This window comes from Netta rufina, assembly GCF_964035555.1.
Source record: "Netta rufina genome assembly, chromosome: 7".
Taxonomy (NCBI): Eukaryota; Metazoa; Chordata; class Aves; order Anseriformes; family Anatidae; genus Netta; species Netta rufina.
The window spans coordinates 14089847-14113639 of record NC_140130.1 but is presented as its reverse complement, the minus strand read 5'-3'; the positions used below and the strand labels follow the sequence as shown (position 1 = coordinate 14113639).

Below are 23793 nucleotides of genomic sequence, written 5' to 3'. Positions count from 1 at the left end.
AATTTATATAGTATGAATTAAAAATATATCACCAAACTGCACTACTAGGGTCCTGCATGCTATGGCAAGAGCATGCTTCATAAAGAGCACACAAAGCAAAATAATGAATTCCATTTTTTTGGTACTAAAAATAAATAGAAACAGAAATATAAATACAGAGTTCTATTAAAATTTGGTTTTGAAATTTAAAAAGCATCAGCCCAGTAAAACTCACAGAACTACAATGTACGACACAAGACGGGGATGATACCACAGACACCACAGACATGAAACAGCATGTGTTGGTGTTAAAACTTACAGGCACGTAAACTGGTGGAGCAATCATTAACAGAGACAGAAGAAAGTGGGAAGGCTCTCTCAAGGGTGTCCATGTTACTATGTACACTGCCTGACATGCAAGAGCAGTCACGCTCAGAGCGTCCGCAATCAAAACAACATGCCAGTTTCATTCTCTTGTAGATGGACATCTTGGCTATAACCATGTGTTGGATGGGAGGAGAGGAAGAGCAGCAGGTTAATGGCAAGGTTATATATATAACAAGGCAGCTGGAAGGTAATTTAAGGGTTTTAATACAGGCCTTAGTTTATGTTAACAGTCTTGACCCAGGGAAAAAAAATGCATGAGATTATTGATAACACTTTGGCTGTACATTAAAAGTAGGGCAGAAGATAAATTGTTCTTTATTTCTCTTCAGTCTTAAAGGGTGACCGCAGATATGGGAAGTATTACTGATTACAGTCAAGTGTTTGGATCAAAAAAGAACATGGTAAAAACAGAAAATCCTAAGAATATATTTTTTTCCCTTGGCACAATTAATACTGCAGGACTAAAACAACAAGAAAATATAAAGTTGCTGATCCAATAGATGTTTTTGATCTATTCTGCTTCCTGTAAAAGTTGAAAACTTTTATATATATGTGTGTATATATATATATGTATGCATGTATACAAAGACAAAAACACACACATATTCTTACATACACACACTCACACATACACATGTATACACATACACACATGTATATAAATAAATTTATCCTCAAACATATACTGATAATTGTTTTGTATTAAACTGTGCCAGGGAACGCCTTTATTGCAATAAATTACATATTACTGGAGACTTACAAGATGTGCATAAAATTTTCTGAAAAATTGACTTCATTTACATTATATCTTCAGGAATTCAAATTAACTCTTGACAGAATACCAAAATTTGCCAATATAACAGACACAACTAATAATGGCAAATATGCTTGACATTAAAATCAGTTCACAAATAAGGCATCACCAAAAGCACACAGAGCATTGGTCCACTGAAACATGCTGAACCAATCACTGGCACGCTTTTTACCCTGAGGAGTACTGAGTCTGGACAATGCAACTGGATTGAAAGGCACATCAAGAACCAAATAACTGGATGAAGAATTAGGCATTGATTCCAAAAGAATCGCCAGGTTGGAATAGAAAATTTATGTTCTTTAGTCATGGGAAGGACGGTCTTATTGTTATGTATTTCTAGAATCCCATTTTATAACAGAATCCTATTTTATAAATGTAGATGTAATTACCATCACTCAATTTTGTATGTTACCTCAATCACAAGTAAGTTTAATTCTCAAGAACTGCAAAGGCCACTTAAATTGTTTCACATGTTGCACTGAACCAACACTTTTGGTAATGGTTTAGATTGAACTGACTCAATTATACTAAAAACAAAACAGAACACCAACAGGCAAAAACAAAACCTTAAAAGCAAATGCAAGAAAAAGGTAATGTTTCTCTAGCCTGTACCTTCAGTTTAGGATGTCTTTTTTCCTTTTTTTTTTTTTTTTTTTTTTTTTTGTATTATAGCAGTAACATTAAATTTTTAATGATTTCTCTCTTTTCTTTTTCCAGTTTTTTAATGCTACAGTCAACAGGGAAGAGGGATTGAAATTGCTCAAATGGGTCAAGTCCTGTTCTAAGGCCTTGATGACTTGCCATACAGTATATTTGTCAAGCAAGGGTAACATTATGATTGTGGAAAACAGGCATTGAGGGAGATGGATGAGTGATCTCTTCAGCAGCGACTCCATTCCTCTAAAACTTTGCTCACATTACTACTGCCATGTTCTTTCAGCATCCTAGTAGAGTTATCTTAGAGCTGTTCAGAAAGTCATCATGCAGCATCAGGCTTGTTCATTGCATGGTACATCATTCCTCATAGCTTGGCTTTTAGTTAGAAGGTTTCCACTGAAGCTTTTGATGCATACACATTCAAACTACATAGAAAATTCAAAACAGCATTTGTTTTCTCATAGTTTCCCTCTCTCTAACTTTTCCCAACATATTCTTTAAAATTGAAAAGTTGGGCAGAGAAAAAAAGTTACCAAAAATGTGGAAGTGTTTCCATCATGCCTATTTTGTTATTTTCACTTCAAGGAAATGAAAAAAAAAATAAAGAGCATTTGTGAGACACACTAACAGTAGGTGAGGGAAAAAGAAGGCCCATTTTGTTTTAATTACAGCTGTTTTGAAAGACTTTTTCTAATCAAATGCTGTAAGCAAAACACTGAGCAGAAATTCTCAACTGCTATGTTATTGGTTAGTAACAGTCCCTGGTTTTCATTTACTTGTAGCCATTACTTGTCATTGTAGCCATTACTTGTCAACAGTCAATAATAGGATAGGACATATTTATTAAAATCAAAATAAATTATTCTTAAGGACAAACACAGTTGGGAAGGAAAACTTTTTGTACCATTTTCATCAGACTTAAACCAATGAAGTTGGGAATTTAAGCACTTCTGTTCAATTGGGGAAGGAATCCATGGTGCTTCTCAAAAGTAACGCCCTTTCAGGGACTGTTTTTAACTAGTATTATCAGTTGTTCTGGAGATCATGCATCATTTTAATATTTCACATCATTAACATGCAGGAAACAGGCTTGAACCTGAAAATGTAAGTAGCAGATACCACTTGCTATAAGGCTTTTGATCAATATATAAGCAACTGCATATCAGAGCAATACATTTTGTAAAATTAAAAAAGTAATAAAAAAAACATGCTGTTACTCTTCATTCCTTTTAAACAGTCATTGTTACATTCATACCAAATACAATATTTATTTTCTTTTAAATAAAACAAAACATGGGTTATTATTAGGGATGGCTAGTGACAAGATCAAAGACAAGACAGAAATGATTTCAAATGGTACAAGCCACAAACATACCATTTCCTATTAAACTTCCATAAACGTTAACAAAAAATGGGAATCATCAGAGAGACAGGGGGACCTTAAGAACAGCTTATGGGTGGGTGTTAAGTTCATTTGACACCTGTAGTACCCGCGTAAGAATAATCTAATTTCTATTCATAGAAATGTTATGGATGTTCAATAAAACTGTTATTTGTTAGTAAAAAATTAAATTGAGACAAAGGACATTAATTCCCTATTTCCAATTGAACAATAAATGGATAAAAAGGAAGAGATCCTTCTATTTAGTATGATAACAATCCCCTAGCATTTGTAAAAGTATCAGGGGATGTAATCATGCAAACAGAAATTAGGCTAATATAATAATTTACTGACAAAACAAGGCATATATGAACCAGAGACATTTTCTGATTTTGTAAGAGCAAAAGGAAAGTAAAATTGTTGAGTTATTTATAAAAGCAAATAAATACTTTAAAAACTTTTTGTTGCAGTTTTTTTGAAAAGGCAATAGCCTTCCTATTCTAATGAGGAAGGAATGTGCCTTTGATGTCTACACTTCTAGCAATACCTTGCTTTCTGATGTCAAAAACTCAAAAAAGTCCAGTCAAAATTTCTAGATTATCTGGATCTGAAATGTTACTTAGTGCTCACAAACAGTAATGGGAAATATTTCCAGCTGCAAAAATAAGCAAAGGAAGCTGCAGATTATTCTCTATCTAAGATGTCATGGAACAGCTCCTTAAAAAAAAAAAAAAAAAAAAAAAAAAAAAAAAGTTAGAACAAAGTATCCCTTTATCTTGGCGCCTTTTTTTTTTTTTTTTTTTTTTTTTTTTTCCTGTTTTGTTTTGAACTTTACAGGCTACCCAATCCTAGCATTCCACCCATCACTACAGCAGTTTTCCTTGTGACCTCAATGGTAACAAAAAGTAGATCTACGAGGACATCTAGTGGATCTCCATGAGACAACAGCTGGTTACGAATCTGAACTGTAGCTTCCTTGACTAGCAAATGGTTAAAAAAGGGTCCCACTACACTTAAGAATTGAAATGCATGTCATGCAATATCATTTCAATTCATCAAGTTCTCATAACCCACACTAAAAGCAAAATAACAACAGCGTTAAAGGAAGACCAGACTGATTTAATCGCTTTGAGGGATGTTGGTTAACATGAGACTAAAATATTGAATGGACTTTGCCCAGAAAAATTTGTTTTCTGAAAAATACAGCAACATAACTTAATTTGTTTGTGATAATTTATCTCTTACCACAACAGGCAAAGCTCTGTCTCCACTATTTAAGTTTTACAGAATAACTTCAAGACCACCTACTCAGCTGTTCACTAATCTTACAATTTTTCTAATTAAAGGCAATTGGTTAGTTGTTTGCTGTAATTCATATTACAGCATATTACTGTTCTTTGTCAAAACTGTAGAAACAGTGGACATTCTGCCCCATTTTAGTAGCTAAAAGAAGTAATGCTGTATTTATAGACCAATTCATTTTAATATTCAATTATCTTCATGAACTTTCCTTCATTGCCATAAAGACTCTCAGCCAATGTACTCCCAAAGCTAGTTGCATTTCTAGGCAAACTGAAGCTATTGGGGATTTGGGAGAAGTAAAGAAAAGCCAAACATGCATGAACTTTTTTTTTTTTTTTTTTTTTAAATACTCTTCTAGCATGAAGAGCTTTTTTGATTGATTATTTATTATTATTTAAACTAGTTTATCTGAGTTTATCTGGTCCAGAAAGACCTCAATTTATTATTTTAAAATTATTTTAAAATGAATTATTTTAAATGAATTATTTTATTACAGTTTTTTAAAATGAATTTAAAATAAATACATTGCAGTAAATAAATCCAAATTACTTCCACTGTTTTGCCTCTAGGTCAATTGGATGCATTATTTTATCCATAGCAATTTGTTTCTTTTTTTGGTTTATTGATTCTTACTATACTGTCCTGACAATCTGCTTTTCTGAGTTCCCTGTCTTTCTGCTGTATCATTCTCTTGGCTAGCAATAGATACTTGGAGAAATTTCTGTTCTATATATGAATAATTTCTATTACAATGGGATCTTAATCCTTTAGTGTAGTAATGGCAGCACAATTCACAGTTTAAAAAAAAGTGATTAATGATTATCATAATGAAGGCCATCATAATTACAAGATGGCCAATGCTCTATCATGCAACTCCAGGGGCATCAACTTTTTCTGTATTCTTTTCAAGACCCTACAGTGTGTACAGCTGAGAGGGGAAAAATATCACAATCGGGATTAAAATCTTAAGTGTTATCAGAAAACAAATTCATAATATATGGTGAAATGGTGAAAAAATCTCATAGCCTCACTTATTTAGAATAGCTGTGGTTGTATAGTATCATTAGCACCCTCAACCTGGTACAGTAATGTTTCATTGCAGCTATGAATATTTGATCCCTCTTGCTGTTTGAAAAATCAAGCCAACACTACCTATAACCAATATATTTTTTGCAGTGTTTGTATTCCTAGGGAACTAATTCTTTCCATGTTTTATCTATTTAAATTATTAGCACCTTGCACACTAAAAGTGACTGACAAGAGCCTCCATAGATTCTGTATATTTTGAAGTGGTATGACTTAGTTTAACATGAAGTGGTCTATAAATTTCATATCCTATATATAATAATAATAATAATACAACACTTTACAGTTGTAAAAACTTGAAAAAACAATGTGGCTCTCTACTCATGTATTTTCACAGCAAGCAAAACTGTTATAGCTGGGGAAAATAATCACTGTACCTTGTTTGTTGTTGAGGATAGTTTTGGTTTTATATATTAAACATATTAATTCACTGTCTGGCTTTCCTCCTACCTCCCTTATTTTTGTCAGTGGGGAGAAGGGAGTTAGATAAGGACAGTATAAGACTGCTGTGTTGTCCATTGTGTCAACTATGCAATTGAAAAGACAAAATACAAAAAAAATATATATCTAAAACGTATCTGACAACGAATTCAGTTTAAATGGGCAAACAGTGCTATAGTGCTATTACCCCAGCCTAACCGATAGCCCTGCAAATTCATGAGAGATCTCTAGAATCATTTCAAGGAAATGCCACTGCCTAGATCTCACTTTCAAATAGGGATAAAAGAGAAGGTTCTGAAAAAAAGGACAAAAAAGTGGAAAAGGGGAAAACTGCTGTATTTTCTTCAACGTCACCCTAATCTCCGTGGGTGTAAACGATGAGAAACTTGTGGGTATGACGTCACTGCTACATGCAACATAAATAAAGAAAAGAACCAAAATACTGAACAAAAATACTCTCTGCTAGAGAAAGACAGGTTGGACCGCACTCTGGGCTACAGGGAACCCATTTTTACTCACAATAGATCACTATCAGTGTGCAGTTAAAATATAGTAGGGGCCGTGTTCCAAGGCAGCAAGAGGAAAAATAAATCAAAAGTTTGTCAATTGTCATAGATTACAAGAAATTTCTTCAAACACATCAATGTACACATGATATGTCCCCTCTGGGGTTCAACCCCCATGGTTCACAGCAAGCACTGTCACTGGAAAAAATATATGCAGAATTAGACCACAGCTGTTGCACAGAAGGAAACAAACAGGAGGAGTAGGTCATCCACTTTAGAGTTTTCATCCCAACATGGCTTCATTTTATCTAAATATATACATGTATTTGGCCCCTTGAGAAAAAACTACAGTTAAATGGAATTGGAAAGAAACTGAAAGCATTCTGAAAATATATTAACAATCTGTGAATAAAATTTCCACACAAGCATTGCTCTGTACAACGTGACATCAGCACTCATATGTTATTCAGGGACAGGGATGGGTAAGGAGAAGGAGGGATGGAAGAAACTGCAAAAGGAAAGCAAGGTTACTTTAATTATCCCTGGCCTTGTGGAAACGTACTGATCTGCCCTGAATTATTAATATTAGGTCTAACAGTTTTGGACAACTGGCTATGTAGGTCAGACTCACATTTAGACCCCAACAATACCACAAGCTAACATTCAGACAGCATCTAAATTGATGTGCAACCTCAGATGCATTATTAAAGAATGTGGTTTTCAAGTGTCACAGGAAGCTGCATTAATTAAAGCCACAATAATTCGGATTTCCATTTAAAGAAGATATTCTTTCACATATAATTCACCTGAATGTGCCAATATTTTTACATAAAACCTTTCATCTTACACATTTTTCCACATTCAGCTGTCTCTAATTGCTATGTTGTTCACTAATTTATATATATTTATCATATAGGACTATATATATGCATGTGTGATTATTCACAATGTCTTTTGAAAATCACATTGACAGATTAGCTGTTGACAGAGCAGTTGACAGTTTCTTAATTCAGTAGGGAAAGAGTTTTCATAATTTATGCTTTGTTTTGGTTAGACTGCATTTTTAAGACCAACAATTTGTGTAGCTTATAGATGGATAACATAGTGAAGATTTTCAAAAGTGATAGTGATTTGAAAGCTAAAACTAAGGCATCTTACTTGAATAATAGACTGCACTAAAGACTTACCTTTAAAAAAATAAATCCAATCCCATGAAAGGGATCTCAAGATCACCAAAAATCACTAATTACTGTTGATTTTCTTTTTTTTTCTGATTAACAGTAATTTGAAAGCAAAACAATGATATTATTCCTAATAGTTGTGAACATTCCACTAAGTGGAAGCTATTCTGAAAGCTGTGCTGAAAGTTGCCAAATATCATGATGTCCTCAACTGTATGCCTGGGTGTGGGGGGGGGAGAGGGGGGGAGGCGGGAGGGAAGGGGAAAGGCAATGGGGCGGATGGGGGATAAAGGTGAAATGACAACAAAAGAGAAATTTAAGATTTTGCTGTCTTTTTTTTTTTTTTTTTTTTTTTTTCTTCTTCTCCTTTCTCACCCTCCTTTGTGCTCAGTGCTCACTGCAGCAGCTCTGACAGCCTCCTTTCTCAGCCTCAGCCTAACCCCATCACCCCATCATTTTTCTTCTACATCTTGGCAACATCCCTTCACTTATTGAACTGATACACTGATACATGTGACCCTTCCTTCTGGGACATTTTCTAGTGTCGCACACAGAAGCTGTCACTCTCACCTGTCCTTGGCCTGCTGTTGAAAATAGAGCCATAACATTGGCAGGGGGACAGGATCCTCTGTTTCCTTGCTGATTTCCTAGCACTAAGGTTACATGAATGTTCACACTCCTGTAGTTTGTACTGTGTTTTCCAGCTTCTTCCAATATATAGATCTCCCACTAAAATGACAATCTTCAGTTGTTTTTTTTTTGTTTTGTTTTGTTTTGTTTGTTTGTTTTTGTGTGTGTGTGTGGTCAGCATTGGACAAAATTTAACAGGTAACATATTTCTCCTTCTTAAGCATTGGGTAATTTGGAAAAAAAGATTGGCTTTGTGAGTTACAGGCACTCTAAGGCATCTGTAACTTGCTTTACCAGAACTTGCTCAGCACTCACACTGGCTTTGGCAGCAGTTCCAAGGTCACGTTCTCACATGGATAAACTGTTCTTGAACAATATGTTAGGCATTTTTTTTTTTTATTATTTTTTTTTTTGAAATATGTTAGGCAATGCATACATTCCTTTCACATCAGGCACGCTTTCCATGTGCTTTACTCTCCTTGTGGCTACTGGGATAAAAATCCCATTTTCTGTCAGTTCCTCAGCTGTTTTCTCTCAATTATATTACTTTGTTCCACGCTCCTATTTTCTGGGAGAAGAGTTTATTTAGAATTCATCAGTTTCAAATGGCCCTTAAAGGTAGATAAAGTCCATTTTAGTTTTTTGTTTTGTTTTGTTTTTGTTTTTGTTTTTGTTTTTGTTTTTCCAAGAGAGTGCAATGATGATGAGGTGACTGGATCAATACATAAGACAGTTTTGTTTGTTTCTTTGTTTTCCTCCTCCTAAAAGTGCAGGTAGAATAGTTGTGATCAAACTCTTTTGAGATATTTCATTTTGACTAATCAGTGCTTTTGTAGTCTATGATCTTTTTCATAACAGAAAATCATGGAACGCACATATTCACACACCAATTGAGAAAAGGATCCCTAAACCCTTTAGATTTCAATAGTACAAATACGCATGGGTCAAACCCAACTGTGTCCCAAACTAGGTTGTGACAATTTCTGCAAAACATCTTTTAAAAGTATGTATAGATAAAATACTAATGTCTACATAGTTATAAATATACAAATGCAAAGTCTGATTTAAATTTCCAAGCTCAATTATTACTTCACACACAATTTTCCAAAGAATTTAAACAGCAGACTTAAGAACCTTACTAAAACAAATGTTAGCATTAGAGCTATGGAATCTATTGAGAGCAGATATTTAAGGCACCAATATTTTATTTCTTTCAGATAATCCCTTACTTCAACAGTAACAATAATTTATTTCAATAATAGTTTATTTCAACTGTTACAATATGAAATATTAATCCCTAGATTAATCTTTTGCAGAATTGTGTTCAGCAAGGAAAACAAAAGCTCTTTACAGAAAACTATTGAAATTACTGGATTACTGCACGGTATGAATGAGAGCCTCACTGTTAGCTCATTCTTAATTCAGAAGCCTCCAAATTAGATCTATCTTGGTTTAATTTAACTTTTGTCTGTTTTGGATGCTAATGGACTTTTTTATATGGAAACAGGTGTGACTGGTGTGAAATTTAATAAAATTATTTCCAAAATGCAAATGCACTTATTATTTTGTTGTGAAATATATTTTTTTATCTTTTCTATACCACCGTGTAAAACATGTAAATGCATGTACAGATATTCTTCAAGGCTGAACTGTTCAAGGAAAGAAGAGGAAGGGATTGATAGAAATATTACTTACGCCGTTTGCAGCCACATTTTTTTATCCTTTTGGGATCTGTGATGTCATCATGACAGGCCTTGCAGTAAAAAAATGCCCTAGAGAGACAGAATGGAAGAACTGACACATTTCTTAATCCATACAAATGAAATTAGTCCCACATTTCCTCTTGTTGCAGTGCCAAATTAATGAAACATGCCAGCACTAATTTCCTTTAATCTCTGAAGTTTTAGACATTTAAAGTAGGAAATATTTGCTGCAAGACCATTACATTCAAACATAAGACTCCAAATTTGTGTTTCTTTTCATGTACTTTTTAAAGTAATTTTTTAAAATAATTGGGAGAAGGGATGATAATTGTGACACAGTGTATCAGTGCAGTTGTCTTTCATCTTAGAGAAGAACATCCACTGAATTTTGTTGAGAGAGAGTGTGTGTGTGTATATATATATCAGTAAACATATATTTAGAGAGAAAAATATTGAATGTATTCTCTGTTCTTATCAGATATACTTTTTTTTTTTTTTCAAGACCATCTAGTATCCTGGGCCAATTTTTCAGCCCAGTCATAAGTAGGACATACTTTTATATAAAATAAGAGATTGTAATGTGATCAATGTGACAACAGCAACAGACACACCATTTGCAAGAAATACAAAAAATAAATTAAAAGAAAGAAAATCCACCCAAAATTAGTTAATTTCTAAAGGAATAATAAATGAAAGAACTAGCATTAGTTTAGATTAAGACTAGATTTTTTTCTTTGATATTAGAGCAGAATCATACCAGTTTTGAAAAGTCAAGCAAGTCAAATAGAAAAGTCAAAATAAAAAAAAAATGCAATTATTAAAGTGAACAGTCCAGGTCATTACTGCTCATTGACTTCGGATGGTTGGATTGCTACAACACTAGAGAGGTCATTGAAACAGAGAAATCTACAGCCAAAAGCATAAAAATAAAAATAAACAATAAATACACAGTCTCTGTGTAAACACAAACACAACTAGTTACCTAATTCACATTTAACCTAATTCACATTTTACCTAATTCACATTTTACCTAATACACAAATTTATCTAAGATATTTCACATCTCTGAATTACAGAAGATTTAGTGCAGGACAAAGATGGCAGGTCCAGTATATGAGGTATTGACCAAAAAATACAAATTGAAATTTGCAACAAGACTTCATTAAATGCTATTAATGTTTCTGACACCAAGATACCATGCAAACTACTGATAGAAGACGTAAGTCTTCAATGTAGCAGACTTAGTTTCTCTGAGACTTCCAGAAAATTTAGTCTTCCTAGCTGTTAAATTGTCTTAGTCTTTCCAAGACTCAAAACATAAAATGAAAGAACCCTTTCTGAGCATGTGCATACTTTGTTGCAGTAAGGTTCTGGCCTTCAAAATGTTCACCTTTCACAAAATAGACAATTACTACCTATAAGCAAATGAGAATTAAATATTTTTCACACCATGAGTGTGTGAGCAACGACATAAGGAAAGAGAAGAAAACTGTCTACAAATTCTATGTGTTTTTTTTTTTTTTTATATATATATATAATTTTTATTTTTTTTTCCACTTAAAACGTAGTTCCCAGTACCAAACAAGAATCAACTATCACAGATATTCCCTCATACAGTCTCCTGACCTCGCTTGGACTGAGGTTATTTCTACAGCATGTTTATAAAGTCCACTAAGGAACAAATGTCCTAAGGAGTTCTTCCACTTCAATGTGGAAAGAGCAAATGCCTGAAGTAACTGCTGTAATAAAATCATTCCTCTATATAATTGGGTTGAATTAAGTGTAGTTCTGATGTTAGAACTAAAATGTAAGCAGATAAAGAAGGATAAATATATAGCTCATGTTCTTTGTATGATATTTAAACACTCAAGATTTTACACGAACTTGTTTGCCTAGGTATAATTGTTTCTAATAAGAATCTATTATTCTAAAAATGCAAAAATAATTCTAGCAAGATGAATAATAGCATATTTCATTGTTTGAATATATGACTAGTAATTTAAAAATAGCCTAAAGGAGCTGCAATTTCTCCAGTAATATATAACACAAACCCATAATAATTTGAATTTCAGGTATATAACTTGTTTATTTTCATCTTATTGACCTTAAGAAAAAATAAATATTCTTCCTGATGAAAAAAAAAAAAAATCTCGAACATTTTCCTGACTTTGATTCATAGCTCTAAAGGTTGAAATCAACAATTTTCATATTTAAATTTTTTTTTTTTTAGTTGAAGCACATCTGATAATGATTTGTTTTGCATAGAACAGCTAAGGAATGTCTGAAGGGAGGTGGCATGTTTCTAAACAAAGCCTTCTGCTAAAAGCCATGCAGAAGTGGGAATTCCTATTCAGCTTGCTATTAGATAAAACATGCCTGATGAATGATGTGCAAATTTTCCCTAAACATATTAATAACAGTCAACCGGCCATAAAAATGATATGTCAGGTAATTTACAAACACCTAATACCTCAATATAGGAGCATGTAGACTGATATTTAAACGTAAAAAAGCGAAAGTGAAGAAAAGAACGCTGAAAGGCAGTGTGCCTGAGGCTACACTAGGTGCAAAGATGGTGCTTGAAAAGTGAGAGGACAGAGGCCTTGCTGTGCTCTTTTGTATTTTTCATCTAGACAAACACCACCTTAACTCTTCCAACAAAAATATAATTCAAGTTCTTAGTGATTTCACTATTTTGATGTTTTGACTTTCTTTAAATATTTATAACAAACATGCATTACTTAAATATTAATTTCATGTTAATTATACAAAGTTTAGGACTAAGTAAACATTATCATTTAGTATTTTATCTTTTTTCAATCCTATGGATAGACATCAAATAATTATTTATTTTAAAAACTATTTTCTCACATTGCTATTTTATTCCTTCAAAGCATCTTATAATCATAATAGACCAGAGTTCATATGTTTTGTCCTAAACACAATACCATAAAACTCTTTTTCATCTAAAACAAATCTAAAACATCCAAATACACTGAACCAGCGAAATTCTCTACAATGGTTGAATACATTATACTGTTCTAGTTTGATTTATGATTATGTGAACATAGAATATGTAGTTCCATCCAAGAAAAATGACAAGAACGTAAATATTATTATGCTAATGCAATTACCGAATAAATACAACAGCTTGCTCACATCAAATATCTGATAGTCTGTATATAAATAAGAACTACTCTAAACCTGAAACTTGGAAAAAACTGTCAACCCAGTTCTGTCTGAGAGTAACTCCACTGAGACAAATTAACTTACAGAGAAACCAGATCAAAATATTTTACACTTTCCAGTAGGACTTTGAATTATTTTTTTTTTCACATTTGTTGTAAAATTATTTCACTTCTTGATACTTAGCACTAGAGTAAAAAAAAAAATAAAAAAATAAAAAAATTGTTTCATGAATGTGTCAGTTCAATTTTCCCTGAGAATCTTCCAACATGTTAGAATGAAAATTAGTTGAGGTATTTATAAGAAAAACAAAACAAACAAAACAAAACAAACAAACAAAAAAAACCTGTATATTAAATTTTAAAACAAAAATTTGTGAATTACCTTTTTACTTCTTTGGCATCACTTGCAATGAAGAATCCTAAGGTACCTTCTTGAATCTTGACATGGTTTCCAGGATTGATTAATATGCTGTTCGATGAAACAAAAACAACAACAACAACAACAAAATTACTTTTAACTGAATATTCAAAAATATATTTATTTTATTCTATTATAGGGGACCCACTAGATAGGAAAGGCTGCCAGGAAATGTTAAGCCATTCTTCCTTGAAATTTCCAATCAAATAACATTTTCCACATGCCATTGCTTTAACAAAAACATAAATTTGAGACATCCACATGCTTTTCCCCCAAATCACACCATTCAAGTGTTTACATCTCTATTTATATGTTTTTGCATGAAATGCATACTGTGCAATATAACAAAGCCTCTCAGAAATAGGATGTGTGAAGCTGAGCTTTTCAGCTCTCTTGCTCTGCCATAAAAAGTGGTGAAAAATTCAAAATATTGTGAAAAGAACCAGCAACCACCACTCGATAACAACACAAAAAGTCATTTATGAAGCTAAACCCTTCTATGCAAATTTTTGCCAATTTCTAGTGAAATAGAATGTTAATGGGACCCCTATCTGGACATACAACGTTATTGCTTAAAATAATAAATACACATACACTCAAGGGGAATGGTACAAGACAACCAGTCACGATAGCTGAAAAAACATAAAATGAATTAAAAAAAAATTAAAACACTGCTATACAGCCATGGAAGAACAAAAATAACCCAACCACACTGACATCCTTAGCTAAATATGATGAAGGAAATTATAAACTGCTATAAAGAACTGAGGTACCCTATAATTCTTTATGAATTATTGTATTTTCATAAAGATTTAACAGTAGATATTACTTAAGGAAATTCACAAAACACCAAGCTAAATATGCATATGCAGATAGAGATAGACATAAGTATATTCTTCTATTACTATTGTGTAATATGACTAATTTTTTAACTTGATAAAATTAAATAAACTTTTCAAAAGTTCCCACTTTTTTTTTTTTTTAAGAAAAAAAAAAACAGTCTTTGTTAGTCAGTATAGTAATGGCACACATGCAATCCAAAGTGTATAAAGACTACTAGCAATTCAAATGCCAGTATAAAGATACCTATAGAAAAATAGATAAAGCACATATCTGGATAGACATACATTACTTAAATTAAAAGATCACAAATCTTTGATGTTACTGGTAGGAGGAAAAATGGATCTCAGAAGATCTCATATTCAAAATAGTATTTATTTTCTATATATTAGTAATAAATATTTGTGACAAATAATATACCTGAAAGCTTTATATATTCACATGCTTATGTGTGATTACACATGCACAAAAGGCTGTATAAAAAGAATATTCAGGCTGCAAAATAAAACACTTAAGAATTAAAAGGGTGGTCATACAGACATAATTTAGCCCCCATTATGCAGTCATTATGATAAGATCTTTAATTTAATATTCACAAGCTACATTTTTGTTACAATCTGAGACTACATTCAGGAGCATCTTACTGCCATTACTCTAGACGTGGATTTGTGTAGTTTATCTTCCTTATGTACTGCAGTGTTCATCAGAACAGCATACAGAAGACTCAAAGATATGTAATTTATTTTACTACAAAAATGAAGATATAATGCTATTCCATTTTACAGATGACTCAATAGACTGATGACTCAATAGAGTCACTACGAGATAAACCATCTATTAATTTGGGATGCCTACAGCCTATTTTTTTTTTTGTTAGTATTTAGCATTGCTTATCTCCTTATGCAGTTTCCAGGGACTTTTGCTGCAAGTAAAAATGCTTGGCATTTCCAAAAACCTAGCCTCTGGTTCCCAAAATAACAAACACTTAATCAGAGATCACCTGTAAAAATTTTGATTTAATTTATTAGCTCACTCTCACACAGATTTTGTACGGCAGAGGCAGAAATAGAAATTAGTTTTCAAAGTAAGTGTTTACCAAGATACCTTTCATTTTCCTTCATTCACAGTTTCTATCTTTGCAACACTTTGAAAGGAGAGGAAAACTAGAGAAAATGGAACGTATCACCAGAGAAAGCAGGTTCACCTCCATAGCAAAAAAATGAAATGGGATGGTTTAAACACGTTCTATAATGCACACAGATAAATGGCAATGAATTAAGGTTGCATAGCTGAAGTTCACATCTGGTATTTCATTTCTCGGTGTTTTGGGCTTACTGGTTGGGCTTGCAAACCAAAACATATATTTAATGCAGTTTTAAAATGTAATAAAGCTGACAGAAAACAGAACAATCAATCAAACAAAAAATTAAAATAAAAAATGATTTCTTTATAGGAAATCAGTCACTTAAGTCACAAACAGGCTTGGAAAATTTACATTCCTTGCACAAACTTTTGTCACTTGAGTCAACGGAATGCTTATTGGCTGTTCCAGAGACAGCTTAGCAGGCCATCATTAAGGCAGATAAGACATACACAGTCTAATACACCAATACACTCACAGAAAAAAATTGAAATAAAAATGGGAATGGCCAATCTCAAAAGCCTATGAGCCTAGGTAAAACACTTCTCAAGAACCATCAGGGAATCATTCTGATAAAAAATCTCCAAATTGTTTCTACCAAAACATTCTATCTTGTCCTTTTAAAGTACATCTTCCATCTTCAACCCTTCCTCTTCCCTGCCTCCTTATCCTTAATCTGCAGTTTTGCTCATAATTTAGCTATCTTCTACAGATGCTAGTCTCATTTGCTTATATATTTATATACATATATATATATATAAAATACAGTTAGGTTTGGCTATTTTTCTTGGGTACCAATGAGTACTGCATTGTCAGAACACTTTTTTTTTTTTTTTTTTTTTTTTTTGTTTGTTTGTTTGTTTGTTTGTTTGTTTTTGGACCCTATTTCATTCTTTGACATTAATTGTGGCAGTATTACAGCCTTTCAGTGAAAACAGATGAACACATTTCTTTACATAGACACAACTTTTTTTCTTCCTTTTTTTTTTTTTCCCCTCACAGAACTTAAAGCTTGACAACATAATGAGCAGCTCTTTTAAGAAGCAGTGAATGTAATCTCAAATCAGAAGGAACTGGCTTCATTTAAGTTGCAAACGTACTGAGAGCATGATTTTGTATCTCAATGTTTTCTGAGACACATGAAATCAGTTCAGTGAAATCAGTGTATAGACTTTATTTTTGTCATAATTCATTCACATATACTTATTTTCACAAATACAGTGTATTTATAGCCACAAAATATAGATATGATCACAGTTAATGTAGTATGACCCCAGCAGCAAAATTGTCTGCTGGGAATAAAAAATAATTTGCTCCATCACTGCTATTGACAATGAGTTACAGGAAAAACTCATAAAGCTTTTGTTTTATAGGGACACACTGATATTTAAACAGAGCAAATTCATGAACAATTTCTACCGAGTCTATACGGATTTATTAAATATGCTACTTATTAAAACACCAATCTCTCTTATGAGACCTGGAGTGTCATTAGCTAAAGCTATGCTTTGATAAGCACTCACTTTAATATGTACAGCAAGGGAAATGTTTTGAATTTAAAGACATAAGTAAAAGGAAAAAAAAGGACAAAAAAAGAAATAATATAACAGACTTAAGAGTATACCAAGAAGAATGCATCCATCAGTTATTTAGAGAAGCATGTATTTGTTGAAGCAGTTCATGAGAATGTGCATACATATATCCTCCCAGATGAGAAGTATATGACAAAGGAAATTTGTGTTTTAAGAGGGAAAGCTTCAGCTAACTTCTCCTATTTATATTTTGCCAAGGCTGTGGGGCTTTGCAGGTATAGAAAAACACAGGAAAAGGAGAAATGACAGAAATCCATTATGTTTAATGGGAAGATATATGGATAACCCATATTCATTCTGTGCCATGTATTGGAAAGTGTTATTTAAAATGACATCCCCAATTTTTCCAAATATGTATGTTTTCATCATATAACAATTTGATTTTCATGTCTGTGAAAAAAGCACACTAAAAGCAAGGAATAGCTAGTAGTTAAAATCTGAGATCTTAATTACATTTTACCCTTTTATAACATTTCTAGTTTAGGTTACCTCATACACTAATCAAAGCAATAGCAATCTCAAAAAACTTTCACTCATAATTTCCTTGACAATTTTAGTCCCAGAAATACATTCCTCAAAAGAAACCTTTTCATGACAGGTTTGACATGATGTTGCCATATATACATATATACATATATAACTTTTTGCATTGCTTGCTCCTTCATACATGAAAATTTAGAATACATGGCAATTAAAGCCATAGAAGTTGAACATTTATAAATCAAATATGATTTAATGTGATTAACAGTAATTTAATTTACTTTATCAGTATGAACTTAGGAAAAGTCATTTCCATTAGCTTATGATAAGACTAAAATTTGTTGGTAAGCCCCTTGTGGAGTGTAAAATGACATTTAGAAAACTCTGCTTTATACTTAGCTGTTATATAGCAAAGGTTAGTGCATTTGCTAAAGAAGATTCACCTGGTAACTATATGCAAGACTGTGCATCTAAGAGTAATGCTAATGTCATATATCAAAAATATGGAAATCATCTAATTGTACTCTCAGGAATCATGAATGATAAAAGCTATACAGTTGAAACTGGGTTTCCAGACAGACTGAAAGCATGTGAATCACAAATAGGAATTAGTGCATATTTAACAAGTAAAATTTAAAAAAAAAAAAAAAAAAAAAGAAAAAAAATAGTTAGAAAAACAGTAAAAGAATGCTTGGGGACGTTTTTTATTTAGACAGCTCAATGGAAACTTAAGATATGATGGCTTTTCCACATGTTGGTGGAGAAAAGGTATCTAATAGTAACTGTTAATTCTGATTTATTTACTCACTTACTAGATTATATACTATGATTATACTAGTTGCAGCTCTTTGATGCTTGCTTAACTTCAATTACTGAAGAATATCTGAAGGAGAACCTGACATAGTTTTGAACTGTAGGAGAGTTTGTGAACTGACACTAACAAAACTAATTCCTTTCAACTAATTGTATTTTACTAATTGCTGCTGCTGGGTGATATCTATTTGTCTCTTACTTACAGATGTCATACAAGTTGGAAGAGAATTATGTTCTTGTGTTGAATCACCCTTATAAAGTTTGATGGCTGATCTACTTGCATTTTATTAGGATTTATAAAATGTTACTTTTAATCAATTTTCAGTATTTAGTAGTATATGAAAATTATTTCCTGGAGCTTTCTACAATATTTAGCTCTCTATTATATGAGATGCATATGGGAAAAAAATAATAACCAATCAGCTTTAGAGTCTGAATCATAGTTACACACTATCTGCATTTATTGGCAAGCAACTTGTGAAATGGCATGGCTCTGCAATTTTCAACTTGAAACTGAGCAGGCTTCCATTACTGCGCAAGTTGAAAATGAACATAACTTAATGAAAATGTACTCTTAATCTAGGCATAGCATTTCTATGGTAGAAGATTCTTAGATTTGTATAACCGTCAGTCTTTTCTGAGAAAAAAATTGAGGCATAATTTTGGCATGGAGGAACTGCAGTAAAGGTCTTAAAACTAAGCTGAAAAAGGCATGCTAAAATACCCAGCAAGTACAGTACAGAAAAAAATCAGGCAAGGGCAACAACATTTTAGAAGCACTATATGCAGGCTAAGACTTGGAATATATAAAGAGATCAGTCAGCAGATACATAGACTAGAAGAGTTGTCTTAAGATTTTTCCTTGTCATCAGCCTCTGTTATGTACTATTCTAATTTGTTCTTAATTTCAGTGATGAATTTTAGACAGCACTAAAAATAAGATTTATCTCATCAATCTTAGAATGGAAGCTGCTTTCAAGAACTGTCCCTGTCTTCCCCTATAAGCATGTAAGTCTAAATAACTAAAAGGAGATCAAACAGCGACCAATTGAACAGTTCATCCCTTCATCCTTCTCTAAAAAAAAAAAAAAAAAAGAAAAAAAGAAAAAGAGAGAGAGAGAGAAATTTGTTGAATTAAATGAAATAAAAAATGGCAAAGTTTGGACTAAACAAATGACAAAAGCTGTAACAATTCTGTTTTAAACCTTTTGGTAGCTGTACTGTACCATTCCCCATGTGACTAAAATAGTAACATCATATATTAATCAGGAAGGTATAGTATTAAATGTTATTAATACATTAACTAAACCAAGACTATTTGGTATTACTAACTAAAGCTACCACATTGTTAAACACATCTAGTATTTTTGACTGTTTCATGCCATGCCCAGATGAAATGCACCATTATTAGCATAATGGCTTCTTAGAATATTCTATGTCATTCACACAACTACAGACTTAAAATTACAATATCAGTTTGAGGCAACATGTATTTCAGGGTATTTTTCTAAGTGGAGTGTGAGGGTGCATAAATCCCAAAATGGGAGTTGTGTGCATACCAGCTTCACACTGACTGTAACTTGTGAGTATTGCTTTTTTCTTCTGGGCTCTGTCATTGACATTAATTCAGACCCATATTGCTCTACACAGAAAAATCCAGTAAAACACTAAAAAGAATACAAGGCAAAAGACACAGGGCACATTACATGCTACAGTATATTAAGGCTTAATTACTACAAGCATATTAAAAGGTTGCTCCCAGGAGTTCAAGTCCTTTACAATAGCAAAAAATAAGTTATGGACTACAGGATGTGAGGCATTTTATTGGGGCATAATCCAAACTAGTTCAATGGTGTTGGTGAATTCAATATACTTTAAAGCAACTAAATTATTCTTTCTGGTTCCAGAAGTGATTATCAATACAATGAAGCAGCACAATATATTTTATTCTGGGAGCAAGCAACTTTACTTAGTACAACACTTTTTCATATTGCCCATCATGCCAGCGTTCACATGCCTTAACCACAAGATAATATATACTTAAAAGCAAGAAGCGAAGTAGAGGTGCAACAACTGCAGATCCTTGGAGATGCTAAGTGTTGCAGTAACTTCTCTGCAGTTGGATCATATCAATAATGCCAAACTGACAGGAAGCCACCTCTCTTTTCACACATCTACTCAGAAACCACAGGAGAATAAGACTAAAAAATAAATTTAACATACAGCACACGCAACAGAACAGACATGGAAAGTAAAATTTGGGGAGAATGACAAAGAGGGACATCAAAATGTCTGGACAATGAGAATGGGTCTCCAAAAAGCACCATCAACAGTCAGACTGCTGTGAGCAATAAGAAGAAAAAAAAAAGGCTGTAAGGGAAGAAGATGAGAGGGAGGAGAGGAGATGGGACAATATGGAAGAGCATGCCTTCTTGATTTCATACAAATCAGTAGCAGCAGATAGCATGTAGAGAGCATAGAGAAGGGCCTTCAGCATGGTGTAGAAAAAGAAAATACAAAACATGCAATTACAAAGGAAAAAATTGAGCTTAGAAACAAATTCAGTAACATCTTCATAAATGAGCTTAATAAATGTCATTAAAATGAATGTAACATATAGTACAAACTACCCACGGCACTTTCACTGAAACAGTACAATAACTTCAATGACTACTGTATTATGAATAACTGGGCTCAAAACAGGGTCAGCAATGCAAAGAATCAGGCATTTGGCTGTTGTTAATGGAAGGTAAGACTACAAGAGCAAATGAACTACTGTACTGTCAGATGTATTTTAAACGGGGAAAAGAAGGGCAGACTGGGGAAAGAAGGACATCAATGAAGGTGTGAATATGGAGACAATATGGCAGTGCAAGGGCTGGTAAAGACGAAAAATACACTGTTACAATGCAGTACAAATAAAAAAAAAAAAAAAAGATGAGGGGAGATGTTAACAGTAACATCTATTTTTCAAATATAACAGTCTGATACACCAATGACTGCATAAAGGGGAAAAAAAATAATCCTAAAACGTATACTTTTTTATTTTGTTTTTCCTGCAAAGAAGTTAGTGCATGAATCAAAAGAACCAACGGAGAGACAAAATGCTATCCTGTCTCCTTTTTGAGAGTGGGGGCTCATATGTAAATACACACACATATAGATATATATATATATATACACACATAGACAGATGAATATATATATATGTATGTATATGTGTGCATATACAGAGAAAGATAGACAAAGATGTTATCTTCCTGTGTTCTTGACAAGGAATTAGTCCTGAAGTTAGAAGGAGTGGAGGTAGGATTGAGGTTGGAAGGAAAGGTAACGAAGAGGGCATACCGCTTTCGGCTTCTGCGAACGACAAGAAAAAAATTGCAAATCAAACACTTTGATAAGAAATCAACTGACATCAAAGCAAAAGCAAAAAAACCCTTATATAAAAGTCTCCAAGGCTCAAAGGTTTTTCTGCTGAGAATGAGGACAAATATATGGATAGACAAAGAGAAAATTTAACAAGAGGAGTAAAAAAAGGGTGCAGGAGAGAAGAATCTTCTTTCTTACTTATGGGGAAAAATGAAGTAAAAATATTTGTAAAAGGGATTTCAGATGAGGAGTTTGAACGACTGTATTTTGAACTTTTGAAATTTTGCTATCTATTCATCAGGCTCTGCTAGAACACTTTCAGGTTGATATTCTCCATATTCCTTTAGCATTTTTTCTACAGCAGAAATAAAAGCTCCCTGCAAATGAACTATGAAAGAACATATTGTAAATCTAAAGTATTTGGCTTGCACAAGGGACAAAAAAAAACCAACCTTATTAAGTGCTTACTGCTATTAATAGCAAGGATTATAATATTCCTGGGTAGATAGAGATGAAGGAATGGCTGACTCATATTGTGACCTGGAACTACTAAAATGCAGATCTGAGTAGCTTGTCAGAAACCCAATAAGTTAAGTCACATTTTGAACAAAGAGGTTTCTCTGCTAATTGAACAGTAATTCAAACATTATTAAATATATAAATATTAATATATCTAATCATAGCTATTTTCACTAATCATTAAGCTATTCTGATGAGAAACAGTTATATAAATAAAAAACATACTGTATTTTGCCTATTATTTGAAAATTATTTTATACATATCAAATCTAAGAATATATTGCCTACATCAGGCTTTGCAAAATTCATTTTATTTCAAAGCACTTTAAAATTCTGTTTTTAAACAAGCATTTAAAATCTTTTTTTATATATAATTAACAATCAATACTATCAAAAGTTGTTATCAGATTTTGTTTACTGCTTTATGTACAGAGTTTTATGTACAGCTTTATGTGCTTTATGTTCAGAGTTGTGAAAAGAGGTGAAAAAAATGTGAGCAGGAAACTCAGCTATTGCTACCTGATAATATTGACTGAAATAGAGTTCTGATGATTTCAAATTAATATTGATCTCAAATTTCCTATGGTAACAGAATCTGGTTGTAAATCAGAAAGCTTTAGAAAGGAGCACCCAGGAGACTCTAATAGAAAAAACAAACAAACAAACAACAAAAAAAAAAAAACACGTAAGTTTGTAGGTAAATGGGTACTAGTGCTTTTCTACATTTACTGAAGACACCGAAAAACTCAGTGAAAAATCTGCCACTGACTTAAAGTGGTACTAGGATTTTTTCTTACTATTGAGGTGAACATTTAAAGAGGGGATTAGGAGGTCTAGGATGCCCTCGAATTACCATTTGTGAGAGCTGCATGCACTTCTTAATTCACTTTGCAGTTGCTTTAGCAGTGATTACAAAGTGATGAAGATATATAAAACTAATCATATATATAATTATATTTCTATATTAAATTTATACTATATTTTAATATATATTAAAACTATTAACAAAAATCAAAGTGGTGGAAGATCTCATTGCTTAAGCAGAAAATGATATGAAACTTTTCTCTGGTCCTAGACCTACTTCAAATATAGGAGCAAATCATGTCTCATACTATGAGGGTGACAACTAGATAGCATTCTAAATTTGTATTTATAGATATAATTGTTGCTATAAATCATAAACTATGTAAACTTCTCAATATTTTTACAAAATACGTACCTAAACTAAAAACATAAAATACATCAGCACGTATCTATCAGTCATTCTCCTGATAGAATGAGGGTTGTCAATATTCAGTTTCCCTATCACATTTATGAATTATCAATGAAAAATTGAAGATTTGAAGTAGGATAAAATATCTCC

The 23793-nt window shown here is 32.7% G+C and overlaps 1 protein-coding gene across 1 annotated transcript in view; it reads right to left on the bottom strand.

Annotated features, from left to right (window-relative positions):
• KCNMA1 (potassium calcium-activated channel subfamily M alpha 1) overlaps positions 1-23793 on the bottom strand; it is a gene marked incomplete at both ends in the record, with an annotated part of 478007 nt that overhangs the window by 87752 nt on the left and 366462 nt on the right. The window contains 2 exons of the mRNA XM_084290022.1: positions 10060-10136; positions 13638-13724. Coding sequence (XP_084146148.1) covers positions 10060-10136; positions 13638-13724 — 164 coding nt within the window. The remainder of the gene's footprint in view (positions 1-10059; positions 10137-13637; positions 13725-23793) is intronic.